This window comes from Podarcis vaucheri, assembly GCF_965113315.1.
Source record: "Podarcis vaucheri genome assembly, chromosome: 7".
NCBI classification, from domain to species: Eukaryota; Metazoa; Chordata; class Lepidosauria; order Squamata; family Lacertidae; genus Podarcis; species Podarcis vaucheri.
The window spans coordinates 73037826-73064558 of NC_138765.1; the positions used below are offsets into that span (position 1 = coordinate 73037826).

Sequence of the window (26733 nt, forward strand, 5' to 3'; positions counted from 1 at the left end):
ACTGCTTCTCTCAGCCTCATCTCCCTCACAGGGTTGTTGTGAAGATATAATGGAGAAAGGGAGAGAAGCTATGCACACCACCTTGAACTGCAAAATGCAAAATTAAAAACAATAACAGAAAAAAGCAGCTATTAAATACTAATCTTAGACAGATCCTAACAAGTACTAATCAGAATTAATTAGGATGACGGAAAAGGTTCTATCTCAGATTAGGCATGTAAGGATCTGTCAAATTCACTTCTCCAATCACTAATTTCCCCAATCTTAAATTCACTTCTACACATTTAGCAGCAATTTGCAAAAAGCAAAAACAAACAAACAAAAAACCTACGATCCTCATGAAAATTCATAAGGATTTTAGTGCAAATTTCTCTTAATATGCAGCATTTTGACTGATGTAACATTTGTGCAAGCAATTTTCATTAATGTTTCACTGATAATGTTTCATTTTCATGCACGCTTTCTGTTTTACTCCAGGAGGTTATGCTGTCGATTCGCTTCTTAGCCGGGCCCGGTGTTACGGGCATCTTGGGCTGAAGAAAACTGCCATATTTGATTTCAATGCCATCCTAAAAGAAGACCCCACAAATGCCCAGGCACTGAGTGGGAAAGGATTTGTTCATCTAGCTCTGAACCAGAAAAAGGTAAGAACGGGGTGGTTTTATTTTTCTATTTACTTTTTTTTTTTTTTGCATTTTAAAATTTTATTAATATTCCATATATATACATTATATTCGTATTGCGTACATCTCATACATTTTAGACTTCCTTCAGCGTCGTTGACATTCATTCGTATTTGTTTCTTTATAGCACATTCCGATCGTTCATACTGCCATTTATACCTCCCTTCATACATTATTTCCAATGAGCAGTACCTCTTAATGCTTTACAGTGCCTCTTTAAATCCCACTAGCGTTGTATTTACAAGACATTTGTTCTCCAGATAGCCCACAAATTTCCCCCAGTCATTAATAAACTTTTGATCCTTAATATATCTAATTTTCCCTGTTAATTTATCCAGCTCAGCATATTCAATCAGTTTTAGTCTCCACTCTGCTATCGTTGGGCTTTCTTCCTGCTTCCACTTCTGCGCTACCACAATTCTGGCTGCCGTTACCGCATACTGGAAGATTTTACAATCCTTTCTTTTAATATCTTTTCCCACCAGGCCTAATAGAAAAGCTTCAGGTTTCTTTACGAAAGTATAGCTTAGTATTTTTTTAATTTCATTATAAATTTCATCCCAGAAGCCTTTAACTTTCGTACATTCCCACCATAGATGATAGAACGTTCCTTCTTTTTGTCTGCATTTCCAGCATTTGTTATCTGTTTTATACATCTTAGCTAATTTTACAGGTGTCATATACCATCTGAATAGCATCTTCATCATATTTTCTCTCAGTAACACACAAGCAGTAAACTTTATATTCACTCTCCACAGTTTTTCCCAATTCTCTAGTTGAATATCGTAGCCGAAGTCCTTTGCCCATTGACTCATCACCTTTTTAACTTTCTCCTCTCTCGTGTTCCATTCTAACAGTATATTATACATTTTTGACAGGTTTTTACAATCATTATTTATTATCTCTCTCTGAAATATCGATACCTTTTCTTCATAACCCCTTTCCTTCACCTCTTTTTTAAATATTTCATTTATCTGGAAGTAGCTCAGCCAGTCATATGTAAATATTTTAACCTGATCATATGGTTTTATTTTCCACTTCGCTCCTTCCTTCATTACCATATCTCCATACCTGCCCCATTTTTTCTCCATATTAACTTTTTTTACACTTATCAGCTCTAATGGGGACAACCAATGTGGGGTTTTTGGTTCTAATATATTCCTATACCTATTCCAGACCTCTATCAAGGGTCCTTTAAAGATATGGTTGCAAAATCCCTTATGTACTCTTATTTTATCCCTCCACAGGTATGCATGCCACCCAAATCTGTTCTTATACCCTTCTAGATCCAGTAACTCTGTGTCTTCCAGCTTTATCCACTCTTTTATCCAGCAAAGGCATGCAGCCTCGTAATACAATCTCATGTCTGGTAAGGCAAAGCCCCCTCTTTCCGTTGTGTCTGTTAAAAACTTAAACTTAATTCTGGGCTTCTTTCCTTCCCAGACATATCTGGAGATCGCCTTTTGCCATTCTTTAAAGTTTTTAGTGCCTTTTATTATGGGTATCGTTTGGAATAGGAATAGCATTTTAGGGAGTATCATCATTTTCACCATAGATATTCTTCCCCAGAAAGATAGTTTCATCCTGGCCCAGATCTCCAAATTTTTTTTAATTTCGTTCCAAACCGGGATGTAGTTATTTTGGTATAGATCAATATTTTTATTAGTGAGCCAGAGACCTAAATATTTTACCTTATTTACGACTTCGATTTCTGTTTGTTGTTGTAATAGTTGTATCTTATCTTGGTCCAGATTTTTAACAATCATTTTAGTCTTGCTCTTATTCAATTTAAATCCTGCTAGCTTCCCGAATTCCTCCATCTCTTCCATAATTCCCTTTATGCTATCTATAGGTTCTTCTACCGTTAAGACCACGTCATCAGCATAGGCTTTAACCTTGTATTCATTTGAGCCTAATGTTATTCCCTTAATTTGTTTGTTTTGCCTTATCGCATTTAGTAGAACCTCCAAAACAATTATGAAGAGGAGTGGCGAAAGCGGGCAGCCCTGCCTTGTTCCTTTGGAAATTTTTATGTCTTCAGTGATGACATTATTTATTATCAACTTCGCCTTCTGTTCTGTATATATTGCCTTTATCCCATTCCAAAACTTTTGACCCACATCCATAAATTCCAAATTTCTCAACATAAAATCCCAGGCTACGTTATCGAAGGCTTTCTCCGCGTCTACAAAAATTAAACTAGCTGGTTTGTCATATCTATCCGATAAATATTCTATTATGTTAATTATACTTCTTGTATTGTTTTTTATTTGCCTTCCCGGTAGAAAGCCCGCTTGGTCTTTGTGGATGGTCTTTATTAATATCTTTTTTAATCTTTTTGCTAAGATTCCAGCGAAGATCTTATAGTCTGTATTTAATAAAGAAATGGGTCTGTAATTTTTTACTTGAGTTAGATCTGCGTCTTGTTTTGGAATTATTGTGATAAATGCTTCCTTCCAAGTACTTGGGATCTCTCTTTCTTTTAAGATGTTATTCATCACGTTAACTAACGGAGTCATCAATATATCTTTCATTTCTTTGTAATAACTTGAAGTAAACCCATCCGGGCCAGGAGCTTTCCCTCTTTTCAATTCCTTTATCACTTCTTCCACCTCTTCTCTGAGAATTGGGGCATTTAACCTTTCTTTTTGCTCTGTCGAGATTTTCCTCACCATTTTTTCTTTTAGATATCTTTCTATTTTCCTATTGTTGTTTTTATCCTTGTTTCTATATAGTTGCTCGTAAAAATCCACAAATCCTTTTCTAATTCTTTTTGGATCTATTACCTCTTCTCCATTTAATTGTATTTTGTTAATTGTTTTTTGTTCCTTTCTCTTTTTGACTTGCCATGCAAGCCATTTCCCTGACTTATTGGCAAATTCAAAATTTTTCTGTCTTTCTATTTACTTACTTACTTACTTACTAAACAAGACTTTGAGCCAGAGGAAGAATCATAGCTCAGTTGGTTAGAGCATGGTGCTGATATTGCAAGGTTGCAAGTTGGACCTCTGTATATTCCTGCAGAGGGTTGGATTAGATGATCTTCACCTGAAGTTAGGGGAAAGTGGGTTGACCAACGAGTGTAAATCAGCATTCAATGACGTAGTCCAGCCAGGGAAAAACATTCAAGGAGGGTGCAGAACAAGGCTAGTGAGGGACATGGCTCAGTGGGGTGTGTGGCCTAGGGAAAGTATGAAGGGCAAAACAGAGAGGCAAAAAGGGCTGCGTTTGGTCTATGGGCCTGAGGTTTTCCCCATCCTGGCCTAGTGGATACAAGGACAGTCCGAGACGAACCATGGGATCATAGAACTGTAGAGTTGGAAGGGACCCCAAGGGTTATCAAGCCCAAACCCTGCTATTGCTGGCTGAGGCAAAGGACAAGACAATGCTCTCAGTCAGAGTCTGGGAGTCAGCTGGGCTGGTGGGGCTGACAGATCTCTGCCCTCCAACAGGACCCCAACCTCTGTTGCCCAATTATCCCAAATGGCGGTGCCAACTCTGATTTTTTTTGGGGGAGGGGGAGTTGTTCAGGGCTGCTCTAACCACTGCACCACTCGCTGGCTCTCATGTCATGCCAGGATAATTATGTGAAGAAAGAGGAGGGGAAGAATAAGAGGGACAACAAGAGAGAGAGAAGATCTGACTGAGCTATAAAGGCTTTCCTTTCTCTCTCTGCTAAATCCCATAAAGGCCTGCAAGGGGACAAAAAGGGATATTTTGATAAAGGTTAAACAGGATTAACATTTTGAAACATTTTGAAACCCTCCCCCCCCACTTCTCTCCCCCCCCTTTCAACCATTAAATGCAAACTGTGTCCGTATCAGCAGCCCCCAAGTGGCCCGTCTTAATGGGGAAGGTTGTGATGGCTAGCTTATCTGCCTTCCGAGATAGCAGGCGCATGACAGTGAAGAGGCTTTAATGTTCCCTGTCGCATGCATCTTGCTTGCATCTTTAATACCTCGGGATTGAAAAGAAAGCCCTTTGTTTACCAAACTAATAGAAAAGGCAGATAATTAAATGTCATTTTGGCTTTGAGCAGGGCAGGCGGGCAGGGGAAGCATAGAAATTAGCTCACAATACTTTTGCTCTGGCTAATTAAACTCTTTTAGCGCCTCCTTTGATTTTGAAGGGCACACAGGAGTGTCTTATAACACCTGGCACAGGGCAGAAGCCAGTATAGGGGAGAGTGACTGGTCTGTGCGCACTGTGCGCTGAGCCAAGAGGGTGTCGCAACAATGACTGAGAACGGAAGGCAAGAGGTGACCTTGAGCAAGTCGCTGCCTCTCAGCCTGACGTACCTCACAGAGTCATTGTATGCCCTTGAGCTCCTCGAAGAAAATGGTGGAAAATAAATGCAAATAATTCTGTTGTTGATCATGATAATCAGGGCTTTCCCCCCCCCAGCCAGAGTGTGCTGGAGCACCTTTTTCCGGAGCCTCCAAACAACAACTCATGGTGCTGAGCCCTGGCATGAACCAACTCCTGAACCAATGACTCTTCATCCTTCCCCCTCACACACACAACCAACGCTGACACGACTGTGCTATTGCTCCTCCCCACAGGTAGAGGCCGCTGTGAGCCCTACCCGCAGGCTGCTGAGCCGTCCCTTCTTCCTCCTCACTCTGGCTGCTCTAGCAGGAGGCAGCAGGGAAGCCCATGGCGCTGGAGGAAGCAAGCAAGGAGAGGGGGGGAGGGGAGGGGAAGCCAGGCCATGGTGTGAGCAGATCACTGCAAGGAGGAGGAAGAAGAAGAAGAGGCAGCCTCCCCATTGTCCTGGCCCAGGTGCCCAGGGATGACCACAAGCCTGTGGATGGGAGACAACTGATAATCATGACAACAGATGATATAAACCAACCAGAGCTGTGCAAACAATTAGCAGGCTTTTCAAAAACTACTCTTCTTTTATCCACATAGGAGGCTGTGCACGATCTGACCTCAGCCCTAAGAGCCAACCCAGCCATAGCAGTTCCAGAAATTCTTTCATTAAAGGAGGAGGCCCAGGTGTTGATCCATCAGTGGTTGTATGACCACTGCAGGACTAGGCTCTCGGAGTTCATTGCTACCAAAGAGCCACCCATTGGAGATACACTGAAGGACCTCGCTGTAGCTGGGGCATTGCTTGTGAAAATAAAGAGCAAGGACACAGAGAGTCACACGCTTTATGTGGACCTTTTAGCTGCTGATGGTAAGAGAACTTTCAAATATCTTGGAGTACCATCTCATTATTTGGCATTACTGTCACCCACTGTTTCTTAGCAACAAATGGAACCTGGTTAGTCTTGCCAAGGTGTGATGATTATCAGCTCATGATAGGGTGGAAGCCCCAGTGTTGCAGGATACGCTCCCTGCTGAAACATGGAAGAGGCCTCATCAGCATTGGCATTCTGCCGGCTTTTGATAATGCAGCTGTTTACCCAGGTGTTCCCTTGATCTCTTCACCTGAGTCTCCTGTTTGAACTGCTGCGTCATTGTTGTGCATTTTAATTGTGGGTGTTTAGGTTGTAATGTTTCTGTAGCTTGTTTTTATACTTCGTAAACAGCTTCAAAGTCTATTCTGACATTAAGCAGAATGGTGATAATGATCTAGGGTTGCTATATTTCAAAAAGTAAAAACCAGGACACTCCAAACATTTTAACAAAAACGCAAAAAAAGTGATTTTTTGATTGACTTGCCTAAGATCCAGGACAAAGCGCCACATGGAACACTATCAAAATAAGCTCCAGGTGAGCTTCCCTGGTGGGCAGGGAGAGACTGAGAAAATAACTTTCCCATTTTGCTTCTTCTTGTTCTGATCACAAAGGGGTTCCAAAAGCTTCCTTATTTTATCAACAGCAGTTATGAACTGGTTTTCTAATGGAAAAATCCTTTGTGTCAGTGCACGGAATATTAAAATCACAGTTTGAAATGTGGGCACACATTTCAATTTACTATGTTCAGAGTATGTTGCATGTGCATGTCTCATGTCAGTCACCTTTACAACAGTTTTGTAAGGTAGGCTGATACCAATATTTCCATGGAGCCCTTCAGAGATCCATTGGGCAGGCAGCTGCCATTTACTTCATCATCAGAAGTATAGTGACCAGAGGAAAGTAATAATACCACTCTATTCTGCTTTGGTTGTACAAAAATGTCCATGTTAAGGGAAAGGCATGCTAAGATTCTGATGAATTTTCATGAGAAAGTCATCTTCTTCCTTTTAAGTTCAAATTGATGTGGAAATTTAAGAAGGAAAAATGAGAAACTGAGAGAAGCAAGAACTATATTAGCCTATCCCGGTAACCATTTTATTGATGTTCATTGGCAGGGAGAGACAATGAGGCTCTGGCGCACCTCCAGGGAGAGTTTGGTCACTCTGCACCCAGTGATTCCATCAATGCTCGCTTTGGAATGCTCCAGGCCAAGAAGAGCCACATGAATGTCGCAGCCCATATTTTGGCCAGTTTGGCCACAAATAACTACAAAGACATAGGATACCTGATGAGCTTCCTGGACACCAAGCAACGGCAAAGCCTTGCTCAGGTAAAGCTGCCTGCTTGATGCAAATGATGTCTGTTTTTCAGCTGAAGTTATCCCCGCTTCTCCACCAGTGAACATACCAACTCGTCTAGTTGAACACTATCATATTGGGAGATATGCTGGAGAAACAAGAGAGCAGTTGAACAGATAGATCTGGGATGGAGAGTCTGTGGCCTTCCAGATCTTGTTGGGCTGCAGCTCCCATCATCCTTGACCATTGTCCAAGCTGGCTGGGGCTGATGGGACTTGGAGTTCCTATCATGCATGGAGGACCACAAGTTCCTTATCTCCAGATGTTGCTGGACACCAATTGCTATCGTGTCTGACTCTGTTCCTACATTCTGTGTTCCTCAGTAGGATTGATGGGAGTTGGAGCCCAGAAACACCTGGAGGATCACAGATTCACAATCTCTTCTACAATGCAAGCTGGAGAACCTGTGGACCTCAATATAGTGCTGAACTGCAGATACCATCATCCTTGACCATGGCTTCCCAGCTGTTTTGGACTACAACTCCAAGCATCCCTAGCTAGCAGAATCAGTGGTCAGGGATGATGGGCATTGTAGTCCAAAAACAGATGGAGACCCAAGTTTGGGAAACCCTGTCCTTCACCATTGCCCAGAGCAGCTGGGGCCAATGGAAAAGTCCCAACAATGTATAGAGTAGCCACAGGTTCCTCATCACCATATTTTTGGACTACAACTCCTATCATGTCTGTTCCTATGTTCTGTATTCACCATGCTGTTCACCATGCTGGCTGGGGTAGAAGGGAGTTGGGACCTCATCTGCGTTCATTCTCTCTCTCACTCACTCACTCTGCTCAGGATTGCACCAATATCAGTTTGGAGGTGAAAGAGAGATCCTGCATCCTGGTTCTCCCAGAGGATGCCTGTTCAGGTTACCCAGGATGTTGGCTTTGTTCCCCTGATCCTGTTCTCTCCCATTGCAAGTGACACCCATCCTTTTTCAAAAACAAGCAAGCTGTTTGTGGATTCTGTGAATCAGGCTGGCCTGAACAAACACAAAACAGCCCCTCCCGATAAAAAAAACCAGCCACAAAAAACACCACCCTGTGTTGTGTGCTGATATGCTTAATAAATGAAGGGCCTGGAGAGGACTGTTTTGTATGCACCCCTCGCAAGCCAGCAGGAGGGTGTTAAGTAAGCAAGTATTAATTTATCAATCCCTGAGGCAAAGAACCTCTCTTCTCTAAATCAGGCAGGCAGTCGGAGGGGGCATATCTCTTCTGGGAGAAAGAAGCTGGGAGATTTTAAGAACTAATTGCCAATCACCGACTTAATGTGGGAGTTAAAAGGACGACCAAGAACATTACTCCAGGGGGGCAAAGTGACTCCTTACTTAGAAGTGAAATGTTTCTTAGCTACATGCATTTAGCTGCCTTTTCCCTAAGAGGTTTGCATTTCTAGCAAACTAGATTTGCAAGCCTTCCCCCGCCCAAGGTGTTAGGGAGCAACCCTAGCCTATTCCAAATAAGCCTCTTTTTTTGCCTATTCCAAATAAACAAATGCACTGGGGGGGGCACACAAATGAGGGACACTTCCAAATTGACATGCATAAGTGGACTTGTGTATATATTCATAAAATCATAGAATTGTAGAGATGGAAGGGACCCTAAGGATCTTCTAGTCCAACCCCCTGCAATGCAGTTGTCCCATTCATTCCTTACATGTTGAGATACAGGTAGGTAGCCGTGTTGGTCTGCCATAGTAAAAAAAAAAAAAAAATCCTACCAGTAGCACCTTAAAGACCAACTAAGTTAGTTCTTGGTATGAGCTTTCGTGTGCATGCACGAAAGAAGTATCTGAAGAAGTGTGCATGCACACGAAAGCTCATACCAAGAACTAACTTAGTTGGTCTTTAAGGTGCTACTGGAAGGAATTTTTTTATGTTGAGATACATCAGCAGCTTCAGCATCAGTTACACTCAGGGCAATGTTCCCTTCTTGGGGGCCGCATGCCGGTGGTGGGTGGGTCCAGAGAAAAACATGGGAAGAGGAAAAAATGCATTTTTATTTTTACTTTTGGGACAGTAGGCGAGTTTCTAAACACTCCCACCCACCCTTATCTGTCCTCCTCCAAGGCAGACAGGAAGCATTCTCAGAATTCAAGGACACATTCCACACTCAAGGAGGATTCAAAGCAGGGTTGGTGAGGCGAGTGGCTCAGAGACATGTGTGGCTTTGGGAGAGTCCCAGACGGTAAATTCAGGGACACCCCAAGACATTTTCTTGCCTGATGTCAGGGATTGGCTGGACGAAGTGGAGTGGTGGAAGGCACCAGCCGGAAACCCAAGGGAAACTCCAGAGGAGAAAGGCTCAAAGCCTGGGGATTGGTGGTAGGAAACTGAGGAAAGGTCAAAAGGAGAAGATTGGGAGAAGAGGCTGGGTGCTGAAGGGGCAACAGGGGTTAGTGAGCAGGAGGAAACTGTGACAGGGAGCAGTTCAGACTCTGAGGCTGCAGCAGAGGAGGGGGGGTAAAGAGACAGCTGAAGAATCCCTCTCCTGCTGTGACAAGCTCCCCTCCACCCTGGTCTGCAAGAACACAGAGAATAATGGGGAGAGCAGAACAGAGGCCATAGGTGGGCAGATGCAGTCTGAGACTGCTTGAGAAACAGCTGGGAGACGAGGAGCCTTAGAAGGGGTGGAAGGCAGGGACCTTCAGTCCTGGAAACAGTTCCATAGGGGCAAGACCTACTGGGAAGTGTTAACTTCACTGGCATGGCACTCTGCCTCGTTCGTGGTGACCTGCATCTGACTTCAGCTCTGACACCTGTGCAGAAGTCCATTTTACTGGCAAGCCCTGCATGCCTCTGTCCACCAACAGCTGCCCTGTTTTGTCTAGTGATGGTGCCAACCCTGATACTCCCAGGTTACACAGGACTGTTCTAAGCACTGTATCTCTCAATGACTCCCAGGTCATGCCAGGAGGCATGAGCCAGGCTTAAAGACACATTGCAACCAGGGGAAAACTATTGGGGAAGGGGTGAAGCACAGCGAGTGAGGAGGTGTGCCCTAGGGAGCAGATAGAGAGGACTGGAGGGCTGCCTGCAGTTTTCAGGCCTGCAGTTCCCCACCCCTGGCCTGTGACATTATGGGAAATTTGAACAGTGGGCCTGTTTCCCAGTCCCAACCATTGCCCCATGGAAAAAGGAGTGAGACCTTCAACCCCAGAGCCCCCTGCCTTGATCCCCTACAGTCATCAATCAGCAACCAACCAAAAAATCAGTATAACTATACAAGTTATTTTGGCATCCCTCCAGTTGCCCTGATATTTTGGGAGCTAAATTAGGCTGCCGTGTGCATTAGCAGTAATTTTAACAGAAGCAATTTTCTTTCCAGCTCGCGTTGCCAGCTGTAAGATGTGAGATGCAATAAAGGAACTTACTGGCAGCTGGTTTAAACATGAAGCATTTCCCTGGCCTTGGTCAAAGTCTTCAGCGATAGCTCTTTTCAAAATTCAGAGCTGCTGTTCCAGTGTGGAATGAAAAGAATGAGGCAGGTGGGTATGTTTAGTCTGGAAAAGAGAAGACTGAGAGGTGAGATAATAGCTGTCTTCAAATATCTGAAGGGCTGCCACATGGAAGATGGAGCAAGCTTGTTTTCTCCTGCAGGACCGGAACCAGTGGATTCAAAGGACAAGAAAGTAGATTCCTTCTAAACATTAGGAAGAACTTTCTGACGGTAAGAGCTGTTCAACAGTGGAATAGAATCCCTCTGAAGGTGGTGGACCCCTTCATTGGAGGGGTTTTGGATGGCCACCTGTAGGGGACTTCTTAGCTGTGATTCCTGCATCACAGGCAGTTGGGCTAGATGACCCTCGGGGTCCTTTCCAACTCTACAGTTCTATGATTCTATTAATATAGCCAGTGATATAGTCACTTTAACCACAATGCCACAGTCCTTCAAGAACACAAGGCATGGATGAGGTCCTTTTGGTAAAGAGTAGAATAAGGCAAGAAGATCAAACCAATCCATTCTTAAGGAAATCAGCCCAGAGCGCTCACTGGAAGGACAGATCCTGAAGCTGAGGCTCCAATACTTTGGCCACCTCATGAGAAGAGAAGACTCCCTGGAAAAAACCCTGATGTTGGGAAAGATGGAGGGCACAAGGAGAAGGGGACGACACAGGACAAGATGGTTGGACAGTGTTCTTGAAGCTACCAGCACAAGTTTGGCCAAACAGCGGGAGGCAGTGGAAGACAGGAGTGCCTGGCGCGCTCTGGTCCATGGTGTCACAAAGAGTCGGACACGACTAAACAACAACAACAAAACAAGGATTGCCAACTAGCCCCCCCCTTTTTTTACTCAGAGGAGACCCACTGAAATTAATAGATCTAATCTAAGTCATGTCCATTTATTTCAGTGGGTCCGTTATTTACTTCAGGATGGATGCATTCAGAGCAGACCCATTGGAGTTAATGTTCTTAAGCTAGAGGCAGAGCCATTCTAGTTGCATCCCCGTCCTTCTCCCTGCTGAGTTCTGCTGGGACAAAGAAGGAAGAGGATGGGCAATGCCACCCTCTAGACTGGTTGTAAGTGACCAGCTGAGTGAAGATTCAGAGTGGTGGGGCAATGCCCTATTTGTCCTGATTGTTTATTACTTAAACATTTGCTCTGCAGCAGTGTGGTGAAAGCACTGTTTTCGTTTCTGAGTGCTATAGGAGCAGTAATGAGAAATGCATTAGAGCCACGGTGTCCTAATGAAGGTCTCCTGATTGTCCTTCATGAATTGAAATGGAAGGAAAGAGCTAACTCCTATGAGCTGTGGGGGCTTCGGTCCCCGTAATAAAATATTTGAGATTTTTTCTCCATGTGATGTTATCTGAGTTATCAATATTCTTCCTTGTTCATCTTTAAATAGTTTTTTTGGGGGGGTCCAACTCTGGCTTTATATACATTACAACTCCTCTCTTTTTTGTTAAATCAGAGGTTGCAAAGTCCTTTCCCAGACTTCAATTTATCAAAATTCTTCTATGTTTCTTTGCAATGTGTCTTTCTTGGAGGCGTATCACATCCAAATTTAGCTTCTTTACAACATGTTCAATTTTATTCCTCTTAGTCTTATTATTCAGTCCGTTTACATTCCAAGTTAGAATGTTCAAATCCATCTTTTTCCATATTTATTTCTCTTTCACCTCCATTGCTGTTGAATCTTCCTCTTCCTGCCCAGCTTCCAGTCCCCTGTCTGGAATCCTAGAGATGTCCAACACTCAGTGGTAGAGCATCTGCCTTGCATGCAGAAGGTCTGTGCTCAGTTCCCAGCATCTACAATTAGAGCTGAAAAAGTCCATCTGAAACCCTGGAGAGCCAGTCAAGACCAGTGTTTTCCAAGCTTGGGTCTCCAGCTGTATTTGGACTACAACTCACATCATCCCCAGCTAGCAGAACCAGTGGTCAGGGAATTGTAGTCCCAAAATAACTGGAGACCCAAGTTTGGGAAACACTGGTCTAGACATTACAGAGTTAGATGGACCAATGTTCTCACATGATAGAAGACAACTTCTTGTGTTTCTATGGCACTACAATGAGTCTTAAGGATGATGAGAGTTGTTAGGAGACTCCCTCCCCCCAAGAGCTACAATTCCCAGAGCTCCCTGAGAAGAGGGATTGTCTCTCAACCCGCTCTGGGAATTGTAGCTGTGTGTGAAGAATAGGGGTCTTCTAGCAACTCTCAACATGTGTTGAATGTTAAAGTGGTATGATACTGCTTTTAAATGTATAGTGCATTTGGGGTCTTAGTATGGTGCAACTGGATTTTCTGTATCCTTTGCATGTTGTGATTGATCAGCTACAATGTGATCCTTCCTCCATTTCCTCAGAATATTACTCAAAGCTTCCAGTTTGCACTATGAGAGCATGATGTTAGATCAGATGCGCCTTTGGCCAGATCCAGTAGGCACTTTAGCTTCACCCACTTCACAGAGAGCTTAATTCATCAGCCCCAGGATTCTAAAAAGACATCCAAAACTGGTGAGAAGGAGAAAAAACAACCAAATTACTGCCTTAATTTGCGCTGGTACATGGTGACCTCCCCACCCACCACCCCTGGCAGAAATGTCGCTACGGCTACTTAAACCTCTTCTTGCATAGCTCACAAGTGTTTGGCGTGGAAAATCCAGATTGGTTTCAAATTGTCACTTCAGGCTGAATTCTGTGTTCCCTTTAGTAGATGACATAGAGCATACTATCCGAGAGCAATAGTGGTGTCGTGCAAGCAACTTTAAAAGCACACGGTCCTCATTTATGTATTTTTCTTCAAATGAAAGCATCATGAGTTATTGGATCCTAAGCATGTGTGCTTAGGAAGTAAAGTCATGGTGAATTTACAGGAACATAGGATGCTATCTTAGGTCAAGTCAAACCATTGGTTCATCTAGCTCAGTATTGTCTACACCCACTGGCAGTGCCTCTCCGAGTTTTCAGATACGGGGTATTCTCAGTCCCATTTGAAAATGCCAGGGATTGATTCTGGGGCAACATCTATGCAAAACAGACAGGGGGAATTCCCAATGTTATCCAGAAATTCAAGAGTTTAAAATTATAGAATCATAGAATTGTAGAGTGGGAATGGATGTCCAAGTTCATCTAGTCCAGGGGTGGCCAACTCCCAAGAGACTGCGATCTACTCACAGAGTTAAAAACTGGCAGTGACCTAACCCCCTTTTGGGGGATCAGGTCAAAATTGTTGTGCTTTTCTTAGGGAGGAGGAAAGCCCCGTTTTTCTGGGGTTCAGGTCAAACATGTTAATCTTTTTTTAGGGGAGCCAAAGTTGTTGAGCTTCTTTGGGGAGAGCTAGTGATCTACCAGTGATCTACCACAGATGTGCAGTGATCTACCAGTAGGTCACAATCTACCTGTTGGACATGCCTGATCTAGTCCAATGCAGGAATCACAGCTAAAGAATCCCTGACAGATGGCCATCCAACCGCTGATTACAAACTTTCCAATGAAAAGTCCACCATCTTCCAAGTGAGTCCATTCCACTATCGAACAGCTCCTACTGTGAGAAAGTTCTTCCTAATGGTTAGTCACAGTCTCCTTCCTTGTCATTTGAATCAATGGGTTCGGGTCCTACCCTCTGGAGCAGCAGAGAACAAACTTTCTCCATCCTCCATGTGACAGCTCTTCATATATTTGAAGATGGTTCTCATATCACAGTCTCCAGGCTAAACATACCCTAACCCTTCATAGCCAACTTCTTGGGACTTTCGGCATGCAAAGCAAATACTCCACCACTGAGCTACAGCTCTTTAGTCAGACTTACTTCTGAGAAAAGAACCTAATTTTGGACTGGGGGTAACCAATATTCTTCCTGTCTCTAGGTTGCTTCCAAAGAAGGAAATGCACTGGTGAAGGAGCAATTCTACACAAAGGCTGTTGGCTACTACTCACTGGCCATCTTGGCAAGTAATGGCAATCCACGATATCTCCGCCAACGTGCTGTTTGCCTAGCCCACCTGAAGGAGTACAATAAGGCTTTGACGGACATGGACAAGGTGATCTCCAACCACGGGAAGAACAGCCTGAAGACTCAGATTGAGGACTACTGCTTGCAGGGACATCTGCTCTTGTCCACCTCCAAGGAAGAACTGGCGGTCAAGCGGTACATCCAAGCTCTTCAGCTGGGACAGTCTTTGGCTCTGACCATCATTGCTGCCGATCACGATGGGGATGCACTGTCCAAAGCATTCCTGCAAACTGCTCAGTCCTCCTTTGCAGCAAAACGTTATGAAGAATCCTGGAAGACTGCAGAGTATGGGCTGATGATCAACCCAAACAACGCTGAGCTTAAGAGACTTAAAATAAGACTTAAACGGGAGGCATCTGGATGCAGAGTACAATAATTTATTCAGTCTGGGTCGCAGGAGGCTTTCTCATGACCTGCATTTTTAAATCAACCATCTCAATTTGCATTTTCCAAAGTAACATATTTACTAGAGCATAGTTACTCATCAGTTTTCGCACATCACCCAATGTTGTGATACTATAGCTCCCCCAAAATGTACCAGAGCACATATTATAGAGACGAGACATACAAGTGTGTATTTTATGAAACAGTGTGTTGAAAATTAATGTGATTTTTGGTGCATTTTTTTAAATTGCAGAGTAGTGCGGAAATGGACTTAGGAACGAGCACATTCAATGCAGGCACAGACAGACAAATGAATGGATCCATCCTTCCTTATTCTTCAGTGCTTTAGTTCAGCAAACCTCCACAAGCACACACTTTATTCTTTCTTTTCTCTCTCTTTTGCTTGTAAAGACCAGAGAACATATATGGAGGTGTCTCTTATTCTGTAGCACCCTGTTTCTTGAATGCCCTCCATATAACAAAATCATACTGTCCAAGTTGTGAATTTTTAATTTTTTAAATCAAACGAATATTTGAAAGGCAGGAAGAAGGTAAGTTTTTTTCAGCCAACTAGTGAACACAGTATTTTTCAGAATCATTTACAGCTGCTGTTTGTATACATATTTACTGGGGAGTAAGAGTGATCTAACTCAATGGGGTTTACTTTTGAGCAATAGGATTAGTTGACATCATTATTTATCATCCTTGCTTTCCTCAGCCAAGGATTTTTGCTGGTCCCAGTTCATAGACCTTCTCATAGAGAAAGCTGCTCCATACTACTTCGCGGATGGCAGGAGGGTGAGCATTATCAAAATGGAGAATCTCAGTGAAATGGTCTCTCCAATTTCTCTGCCTGCACACAGAGTGAAGGATTTCAAGAGGCTATGTCCTAGTACAAGGCAGCTTTCATGTTAGCATGTATCAGCGATAGAGAACCTCAGGTCCAGAGGTCAAAATGTGGCCTGTGGCTTCTCTATATGGCCTCTGGAACTCTCCCCAGACCACACCCCTCAGTGGTCTGCTTCATATCCTCCTTGAGTGTTTTTGCCTGGCTTGATTGTGTCATTGAATTCTGGTAATGCCTCTTGCTTGCCCAAATGGACGAGGTGTGTTTGTAAACTATGTGAAAGATGAAGTTAATATTCGTTGCTCTGACCACCTTTGCCCCGTCCTCATCTGCTACTTGCATGTGGCACCTGGAAAGTTGTCCAGGTAGGAATGTGGCCTTCATATTGAAAAAGGTCCCCTTATAGAATCACAGGGTTGTAGAGTTGGAAGAGACCCAAAGGGTCCTCTAGCCCATGGGTAGGCAAACTAAGACCCGGGCGGCAGATCCAGCCCAATTGTCTTCTAAATCCGGCCAGTGGATGGTCCTGGAATCAGTGTGTTTTTACATGAGTAGAATGTGTCCTTTTATTTAAAATGCATCTCTGGGTTATTTGTGGGGCATAAGAAGTCATTCATCTTTTTTTTCCCAAAATATAGTCTGGCTCCCCACAAGGCCTGAGGGACAGTGGACTGGCCCCCTGCTGAAAAAGTTTGCTGACCCTTGTCTAGCCCAACCTCCTGCAATGCAGTGATCACAACCCTCATCCCTTTTGTGTACCATGCAACTCCTACAGAGTAAGCTATACTCAGCCTGGTAGGGATTGCCTCTGTGTAAGAATGAGCTGTGTAACTTGAGTATCACTTCACCACCTCCCCACACCACCCCAGTTGCACCAGGTTCCCTGGCTGGTTGTACCAAATTCTCCTTCCAAAGCCAAGCAACTTTTGTGCAAAGACCTCATGGCAGGGGGATCACTGGTGCATAATTGTTTCTCCTGATCAAAAAGAGGGGAGGGGGGAAATCCGCAGAACACTTTCTTCCCAGGCACATGTTCTGACTTCCATTCCACCACGCCCACACACTTCAAGTGGCAGACATTCAATGAAAGAGTTTTACTGTCGAAGTTTTGGGGAAGGAAATGTGATTGACTCGTGTAATGAGACCCATCATATTCCCCCTTCCCCGAAAAATGTCAGTGATTCCGCCATATCATCGCCTCCCTTTTAATTGCTTCTTCTGTTCTGAACAATTGGTGTCAAAAGGAACAGCTGACAGCCTTTCCTCCTTAGCAAACGAGCCTCCCTTTCATCCATCGGAAGATGGATATGATACCCTCATTCCCACTTTGCCGGTGCTTTTGTTGTCATACGGAGCCACTTCTGCGCTCTGACAGACAAATTGGAGGGCGTCTGGTTGCAATCAAGTCTTCCCAGGTATTTTGCAAGCAGAGTCTCCAGCTTACTGTGGCCTGGGGTTGCTGCAATTTACAGGCCTTTAATTTGGAAAACAGAAGCCCCCAGATTTCTGCAGCTGAAGCAAATGATCGTATTTAGGTTACTTTCCAAGTTTCTGCAAGAACCTATGTTTGTAATCGCTAATGTGATTTTCAGCCGTGTTAAAAGAGCTGTTGTTGCCAAGCAATGGGACATAATGGTTCTGCTTCATTCAGCATTGGTTTAACCTCTTCTAAAGGACCGTGTCTAGTTCTGGGATGTCACACTTTAAGGAGGGATAGAGAGAAACTGGGACAAGAGTCAGTGTGGTGTTGTGGCTAAAGTGCAAGACTGAGACCTGGCAGGCCAGGGTTCAAATCCCCACTCAGCCAGGAAGCTTGCTGCATGACCTGGGGCCCAGGCACCATCTCTCAGCTTAAGCTGCCTCTCACAGGGCAGTGGCATAGCATGGGGGGTTTCCCTTGGCACAAAATTGTTAGGGGGCACAAAATTTCAAAACCCGGAGCTGCCTCAATACAGATGAACGCTTCCATCACTGGGCTCTGCTGAAAGTGGCTTCTCCCTGCAAACCAGGAAGTGACCTCTCTAGAAAATGGAACAACCCTTCTTTTCTTTCTTTTTTCTATTTTTAAAATAAAGTTTATTCTAGAAAATATATACCATCCTTTACAAAAACATAAAATAAAAATTCCACCGCTGTGACTTCCCTCCACCTCAACTTGACATCTTTTGATATTCTATGTTCTTATTTACATTGTGTTTTTTATATTATTCGATATTATTAATTTTGTCGTGATCCAGTTCAGCTTTACATACTTAATCCATGCATATCAATAGATTTTCTTTGGAACAGTGTTTTTTCATATAATCCTCAAAACACTGCCATTCCTTCCTCAATTTCTGGTTTGACTGGTGCCTTATGGCTGCCGTTAATTTAGCCAATTCTATAAATTCATAGTTTACCTAACCAATCTTCTTTGGTGGGGATGATGTCCCCTTTCCAGTTTTTAGCAAGTAATAATCTGGCTCTGGCTGTGGCATATAAAAATAGCCTTTACTTATCCTGTGGAACGTCCTTTCCTAAAATGCCCAATAAGTATGCCTCTGGCTTTTTTTCCCTAAAGAGGCTTTGAGCAACCCTTCTTTTCTTATCTCTGTGGCTGTGACCTCTTGGGTGACACAGACTCCATTAGGCAGTTGAATGTATATGTATACTCTGTCCGTGTTCTTTCCCTCCCACCCCTGCTCTGTGCAGCCCTGGGCACTAGTAATCCCCGCTACGCCACTGTCACAGAGTCATTGTAAAGACAACATGGAGAGAGAGAGGATGCCACCTCAACTTCTCAGAAGAGAAAGGTGGGATATAAATGTAATTTACACAATAAAACAGGTTCAGGAGAGGTATTCCACAGGAGGGGAAAAAATAATCTGTGGGAAAGGTTGAAAGAACTGGGTATGTGTAGCCTAGAGAAGAAGAGAACTGAGTAAGAACATGAGAGCACTCTTCAAAAGGTGTGAAGAGTCATCATATAAATGAAGGCAAATCATAGAATTGCAGAGTTGGATGGGATCCCAAGGGTCATCTAGTCCAACCCCCTGCAGTGCAGGAATCACAGCTAATCACAGGAATGATTGTCATCCTTTCTGTGCATGCTGCCTTTTCAGAGTTAAAACTGCTTGTGGCATCAAAGATTTGCATAATTAAATGCAAACTAACAAAATTCAATTAGTCCTAAAGAGTAAATGAAAACATCCCAGTAAATACACAGCAAAAATTAACAATCCTCAAATAATTCATCATAAGATCTAACAATAAAGATGCAAAACCATAGTACGAAGAGCAGCAAAGTTAAATATTGACATCCCCCACCAACAGTAACTCCTAAGCAACACCCCATCCCTAGAGTCTCTAGGCATCCTGAGCAGCGGATCCTGCAGGACTCACAGGTAGGATGATCATGGATCCCTGCAGAAGTAGCAGCAGACCATCTCCAGGCTAAATTAACCAAATTTGGGTCCCACGGACCCACTAAGCATGGTTAACCTAAGCTCCATTCATTTCAATGGGAACTAAGTGCAAGTAAGTGGTAAGTAAGTGGAGGGAGATCACAGTCCCTCAAAGCGTCCCTATTTTCCAGGGACGTCCCTACTTTAGAGAAGCTGTCCCAGTTTCTGATTTGACCCCGGAATGCCCCACTTTTCCTTAGGATGTCCCTATTTTCATTGAAGAAATGTTGGTCTGTATGGAGTTATCTGACCCCTGAGATATCTGAAGGCAATCCTGTAGAGGGAAGGTTAAAAATAAAATTTATTATGTTTTTTATATATGTTGGAAGCTGCCCAGAGTGGCTGGGGCAACCCAGTAAAATGTGTGGGTTATAAATAGTAAAATGATCATTATGGAATGGGACGTCCCTATTTTCATCAGAGAAATGTTAGAGGGTATGAGCTCAAGAGGCAGAGATGAGTCAAGCTGGTGAAGAGTCATGAGTGTCACCACCTCCTGCTGTAACAAGCTCCCCTCCCCCTTGTCTCCCAGAACCAGGGGAGGCATGAAATGGGCAGAGAAAAGATTGACTGCATGAAGGTGCAGTCTCCAATTGCATGGGGGGAAGCCGTGGAAAGGAGGACATTGGCAGATGTGGGGAGGCAGGAACCTTTAGTCTTGGCAACTGATTTCATGGAGTAAGACCCACAGGGAATGAGCTGCTGTGCTCAACAGGCCTGACACTCAGCCAAGTCTGTGGAGATCATGTTTTTGCTAATAAAGAGTTAACTCCAGCTTGAAGTGTATACAGTGGTACCTTGGGTTAAGTACTTAATTCGTTCCGGAGGTCCGTTCTTAACCTGAAACTGTTCTTAACCTGAAGCACCACTTTAGCTAATGGGGCCTCCTGCTGCCGCGCCGCCAGAGCACGATTTCTGTTCTCATCCTGAAGCAAAGTTCTTAACCCGAGGTACTATTTCTGGGTTAGCAGAATCTTTAACCTGAAGTGTATGTAACCCGAGGTACCACTGTACTCTGTGACACTCTGCTTGTCATTGACTCTGGTACCACTTCCCATTGGCTTTCTGTCTTCTGTCCCACTAGTCCCAAAGGGTGCCAGCCACTACTGTGCCTATTTTGCCTTGCCAGACTTAGCTCTAACCATGACTTCCAAACTCAGCCTTTTCCTCGCAGGGCAAAGATGTCCAGGGCTCTTGCCTTGCCCCACAGCCACCCATACCTTCCTTTTGATTTCTATTTCCCTGGGAGTATATAAGGACACCGTTCTGAAGCCGGGAGGCAGATGTTTCTGTTTTAATGACAGCTCATCTAAAAACCATTTTGTTTTACTACCATCGCCCCAGGCAAGATTGGAAGCTGCGTTATCGTTTGCATTGTCTGAGCCTTGAGCAATTTCCAATTTGCCGAGGTTCTGGGGAGCCGGCATCCTCATTAATTTAATGTGCTATGCAAAATTACCGTTGGCATCCCAGCCCTGCCTTTGGAGACATGGTTCCTTAATCACATTTTGACTCAACCGGTCTGCATCAGAACCTGCCGGCCCGCAAAGCCATTTGTCAATGCCATCTCAAATAAAGGAGCTTGTTGTTTTCGGGAGGCTTGCCTCCCAGGGGTCCAAAGAAACCTCATCAGCCCACGAGCACCATAAAGAGAGAGGAGACCCTCATTGAATCCTAAGCTTACAGAAAAGCTTCTGCATGCAAAGAGAACCACCCTCTAAAATGCCAGCAACTGAGGAGATTTCTGAGACATTTCTTTTTTCTCATTGCCCTAGAAGAAGAAGAAATTTGCGCAATTTTCTCGGAACGTTCGCCACCATTTCTTTGCTTTGTCTCTCATTAGCTGTGATTCCGGCAATGCAGAAGGTTGAACTCGAATGACCCTTTAGGCCCCTTCCAACTCTAAAGTTCTGATTCCCAAACAAATGTGCATGCACACTCACACAAAGAAACAAGCAGAGTCCCAGGATTGGGAAATTGTAGAGTTGGAAGGGACCCCAAAAACCATCTAGTCCAACCCCCTGCAATGCAGGGCTATGCAGCTGTCTCATATGGGGATTGAACCTGCAACCAGTGCCGGATTTACGTATAAGCTAAACTAGCTATAGCTTAGCGCCTCTCTCTCCTGGGGCCCCCCCCAAAAAAATAAAGGAAAAAACTGGGTGTACATTTCCAAAATATAAGATAAAAAACAAATAAAATAAAACCTGCATGCAGCAGCAGTGTTTTGTGTTGTATAAGCTCCTATGATGTAAGTAACGCTAGCTTGCTCCCTAAAATATCACTGGTTTGCTCATTTCTATATACAGTGGTACCTCTGGTTGCGAACAGGATCTGTTCCGGAACTCCATTTGCAACATGAGCAGAACACCACCCGCGTCTGCGCTTGCACGGGTCGCGGTTTGCCGCTTCTGCGCATGTGCGTGACGTCATTTTGAGCGTCTGCACATGCACGAGCGGTGAAACCCGGAAGTAACCCTTTCTGGTACTTCCGGGTCGCCACGGGATGCAACCTGAAAAGATTTAACCTGAAGCAAACGTAACAAGAGGTATGACTGTATAGGGTGCCTAAATTCTGCATGGACTGGTTGCATGACAATATGTGCAAATGGCTTTAGATACCTATTAGGTCCATAAATTACCATATAGCATATATTCAACACAAAAAACAGTGACAATTTGTTGTTGACAAAGGACAGCTGAACATATAAAGGGCCCCATTACCTTCAGTAGCTTAGGGCCTCATCAAACCTAAATCTGGCCCTGCCTGCAACCTTGGTGTTATCAGCACCATACTCTAACCAATTGAGCTATCCAGGCTGAACCTCTGGCCCAAAGCCTCACTAATCTGGCCCTTGGGATTCTCCCAAGCTTCATCGGTTCCCCACACCCCTCACTGGCCATGCTTCACACCCTCCTTGAGTGTGTGTTTTTTTGCCTAGCTGGGAATGCGCCATTGAACTCTGATCATGCCCCTTAGTTGCCTGGATGGAGTTTAGAGATCAGGGGGCAGGTGAGCGTAGAAACAAAGCCTACAGTACAAAGGTAAACTTTGCACCTCTCATAATATAGAACTTATGGACAGACAAATGAAGCTGAATGTTGCAAGATTCAAGACAGATGAAAGAAAATATTTCCTCACATGGCATATAGTTGAACTATGGACCTCTCTCCCATGGGAGGCAGTGATGGCGCACCAAGCTAGAATGGCTTTAAAAGAGTATTAGACAAATTCATGGAGTAAAAGGGCTATTAGCCCTGATGGCTATTCTTTGCCCACACAGTCAGAGGCAGAAACACTTCTGAATGTCAGTTGCTAGAAGCTGGAGGGGAGAGCCCTCTTGTACTCAAGTCTACAAAGTTCCCAGGATAACAGTAAAACACAGAGACATGAAGTATTTTGTTTTATGAGTTCAAATAGGCCACAACTTTATTGGTTACAGATGTGAGCGGTTTGGCGTGGGCATTTGGGTGAAGCTGGCTATATCTCGACTCCTGTCTGTCTGCAGGGAGTCCACTTAAGAGTAAACCCCGATAGGGGGTGCCCTATGACTTACATCAAATAAGGGCACCCCAAGCGGTCCCTGTAGGAGTTTGACGCGCAGCGTAAATTAATAATGCAGAGTTTTAAAGAATAAAAGCTTTACTGAATTAAAATAAACTTCTTCATAAACAACATGGTTCCAAACAGTTTGGCTGAGATTACATATAGACTCTGTTCATAGCTGAAGCAGACAGACTCTCACTGAAATCTTACAGAGAACACAAAAGAGAAATTGGCTAAAAAGTCACATGTCAGAATGACTCAACAGTTAGCAGTTAGGCCTGAATAACTTTAGTAGGCCCAAATGATTGTGTAGTCCCAGCACTTCCCAGCCTGCTTTGCTGCTTCTGCTCTCATGTGTCTTTGTCACATGACAGAGTTGTGTCATGGCCCTAGCCCACATCCAGGCTTTGGACAGAATTCACATCCTGGATCCCTTTAGCACGATACCTTTACTGAGGAGGGGCGGGTGAAGGCAACAACCCCCCCTCCAACCAAACAAAGGCTTACCCAATGCCTAACCTCACAAAAGTTGTGATGATTGTTACTAGGTAGGCAAAAACCCAATGGCCAGTGCCAATTTGCCAAGTAGAAAAAATTCCTACCCGGCCCCAACAAAATGGTGACCGACAATTGTCCATAGCAAGGTCATATCTGAGCAAAGCATGAAAAGAGGGTGGGTGGGCAGGGCCATCTGGCGATCTGGTTCTTAAGTTCTTATCAGAGTCTGCCCCACCTCATTGGAATGAGTTGGGCTGTTTTAACCGAAGAGACATCTGCCATGTAAGGCAAAGCTTGCAGTTGAGACCAGAATGGCTGCTCCTAAATGAAGCTCAGTGGCTGAAGCAACATTAGAGTTTTGCCTTCTATACAGGCAGCTTGACCACTTGCCTTGCATGAGGTCAGTGATTGCATCATAAAAGGATGCTTCTTAAATCCTGGCCCAGCCAAAAGGTGAGTTGGCAGTGTTTTGTGCTAGTGGGAGCTTCTGCGCTGTGTTATGAAAGGAAGCCCCAGCCAGAATACATTCAATAACCAAGGGCTGCTTGAGGGGGTATTTAGCAAAGCACATCCTGATGCATGCCCTCTTTTGTCAGTGGGTTTTGATACGCTTCCGTGTAATAATTCTCCATGGTGCCCCTGGGTGGTGTTAATTTAGGACATTGTGGGGAATGTAAATGGATGAGCACCTAGAGCTCAATGGAGGAAAGGCCAGGTATAAGCGTATAATTCAGTAAGCAAGGGCCATTATCAGAGTTCAAAGACACATTCCAACCAGGCAAAAGTACTCAGGATACAAAGCAGAACCCAAGAGGTGTGTGGCCTGGGTAGAACTCCAAAGACCAGATGGAGAAGCTTGGAGGGCCACATTTGGCCCCCCAGGCCTGTGGTTCACCACCCTTGATGTTAGAAAAAGGCCATAGCTCAGTGGTAAGTGTTATTAAAATCATGGGGTTGTATCCAGTGGCGAGGAACCCTCTCCAACACCCGGGGTGGCGCAGCCCATACGGACTGCACATGTGTGGCACCCCGTGCATGTGCACTCCGTACAGAATGCCGCACATGCGCAGTCTGTATGGGCTGCTGCTCACGCGTGGTGGCCACATGGGCTGCCGCTTCCACGGCGACCATACAGACAGCGCATGAGCAGTGCCCATACAGACTGTGTGCGCCCTCGGCTGCTCTACAGCTGGGGGGAGGCAGGGGCCATCTTGTCACCCCTCCCAGAGTAGCTCCTGGGGCGAACCACGCCCTCCACCCCCCTTCCTACGCCCTGGTTGTATCCAATGAAGTTCTAATCAAAATGGACCCATTGAAATGAATGGGCTCAAGCTAGTCATGTCCATTAACATGGCTAACATGTTACTGCTTTGAGTCGAATTAGCATTAGATGTAACTCTTGATGTCTACCAACAGGAACTATGTAAAAAGTTGTGACAGTGAGGCAAAATGGTGGCTGTAGAATTTGGAGATAGAGTGCACACTTCTGCTCATGCACTGCTTGTGGGCTCCCAGTTGGGGCATCTGGTTGTCCACAGTGGAGATAAGATGTTGGACTAGATGGGCCATGGACCTGATCCAGCAGCTGGTTCTTGTGTCCTTTCTGGTGCTAGCATTGGTTCAGTCAAAAAGCATAGCTAGGGGGTAGACCCTGCAAGTGAGGAGGCACTGGGCAGGCTGCAGCAGCAAAGCCAACCTGAGAGAAGCTCGCTGGTGGGTCCCAGACCACTCTTTGAGAAACACTCTTCTGCAGCCTTCACAGGTGCTAAATGCTTGCACTGAAATGTGATTGATTTCCCCCCCCCCCTGGGCAATTTCAGCACAAGGACGGATTGGGTAATTAGCATTTTGCAAATGTTGCACACAGCCTGGGCCCTTAATGGACTTGGAGTATGATTATTATTGTTGTCTTAATTGACCGCCTCCTCAACTGCCTGAGACTGACCTAAATGCCTGCTAATGCAATCCAATTAAGTTCCTCTTAATCAACCTTTTCTGGCAAACTGCAGTATAAAGCAACAGTTACTATGGAGGCATGCAGCTGGTGTGCTGCCCCCCAGCGGCGAAAGAGGGGCAATGCTGTGATTTTCTAAGCTAAAATGCCCAGCTATGGGCTTGTGCAGTGCGCATTGGGAATCTCTCTGATAGTCTGGAAACTGAGACTTACCTGCTCACAAACAGTCCTAGTGGAATCCCGTCCAAAATGTATATAGCAAGGAGGGAGTTGAATAAGGGTTTAACTCCAGTTCCCACCAGCCCAAGCCAGCATAGTCAATTATGGAAGTTGAAGCCCAATATCTGGAGGGCTAGAGGATTAGATGCCCCAGATGTAAACTCTCAGCTGCTGCTTGCAAGCTGCCAGTCTAGTTACCTTATGGACAGCTCCCCTCCTGCTGGACAGCTCCCCAGCCTTGCTTAGAAGGCTGAAATGGTGTGGCCAGCATGAGGTTTAGTGTCTCCTTCCAGCTCCCATCAGTCAAGGGACCAGGGCTTGGGGCATGTACCCAAACCATGGGTTGTATTCAGTGTTACTCCTTCTCAGAGTAGACTCATTGATATGAATGGATATAACAAAGTTAAATGCATTTAATTTCAATGGGCTTGCTCTGGTCGAACTTAGTTGGAGACAACTATCTGTTTCTTGCTTCATACCAAATCAGTGGGATTGATTGGAGAATTGGAAGTTTTTTTCTCCTTCATTGGAGGTTTGTAGACAGAGGTTGGATGGTCATCTGTCAGAGATTATTCAGCTGTGATTCCTGCATTGCAAGTGGTGGACAAGAGGACACTTGTGGTTCCTTCTGACCCTAGAGTTCTATGGTTCTGTGACTGATACCTTGTATTTTTGCTATTTTACTTTGTTGTGTCTCACTTATGGAGCTTTGAAGCTACATTACTTTTGAATCAGGAAGCGTTTTTATTTGTTAATGATGTGCCATGGTTGCGAACTACTTTGAACTCAGATGGTGGGGGAAGCAGCATACAAAAATAAAATAAAATCTGCCAGAATGGTGTTTGACGGGACTACAAGCATAGTTAGTGAGGGTCAGGCAGTGGCTGACCCTAGGCCACCAGTGAGCTTTGCAGTTTATCAGGCAGTATTTGTGGATATAGAAAAGTTCTTCTCCCTCTCATATAACATGAGAACTCGTGGACGCCTAAAGGCTCTAAATATCGGAAGACTCAGTAGAGACAAAAGAATGTACTTCTTCACAAAGCGAATTGTTAAACTATGGAATTTGCTCCCACAAGAGCCAGTGATGGCCACCAATTTGGGTAACTGTAAAGGCAGTGGAGGCAATGGAAGACAGGAGTGCCTGGCGTGTT

The 26733-nt window shown here is 44.5% G+C and overlaps 1 protein-coding gene across 5 annotated transcripts in view; it reads left to right on the forward strand.

Moving 5' to 3' along the window:
• The window catches only part of TTC34 (tetratricopeptide repeat domain 34), a 31914-nt gene extending 16515 nt beyond the window's left edge, over positions 1-15399 (forward strand). For all 5 annotated transcript variants that reach the window (XM_082229887.1, XM_082229889.1, XM_082229885.1 and 2 more), the window contains 4 exons: positions 478-644; positions 5598-5868; positions 6989-7203; positions 14542-15399. In XM_082229887.1, coding sequence (XP_082086013.1) covers positions 478-644; positions 5598-5868; positions 6989-7203; positions 14542-15063 — 1175 coding nt within the window. In that variant the 3' untranslated portion in view covers positions 15064-15399. The remainder of the gene's footprint in view (positions 1-477; positions 645-5597; positions 5869-6988; positions 7204-14541) is intronic.
• Positions 15400-26733: the final 11334 nt, after the last annotated feature.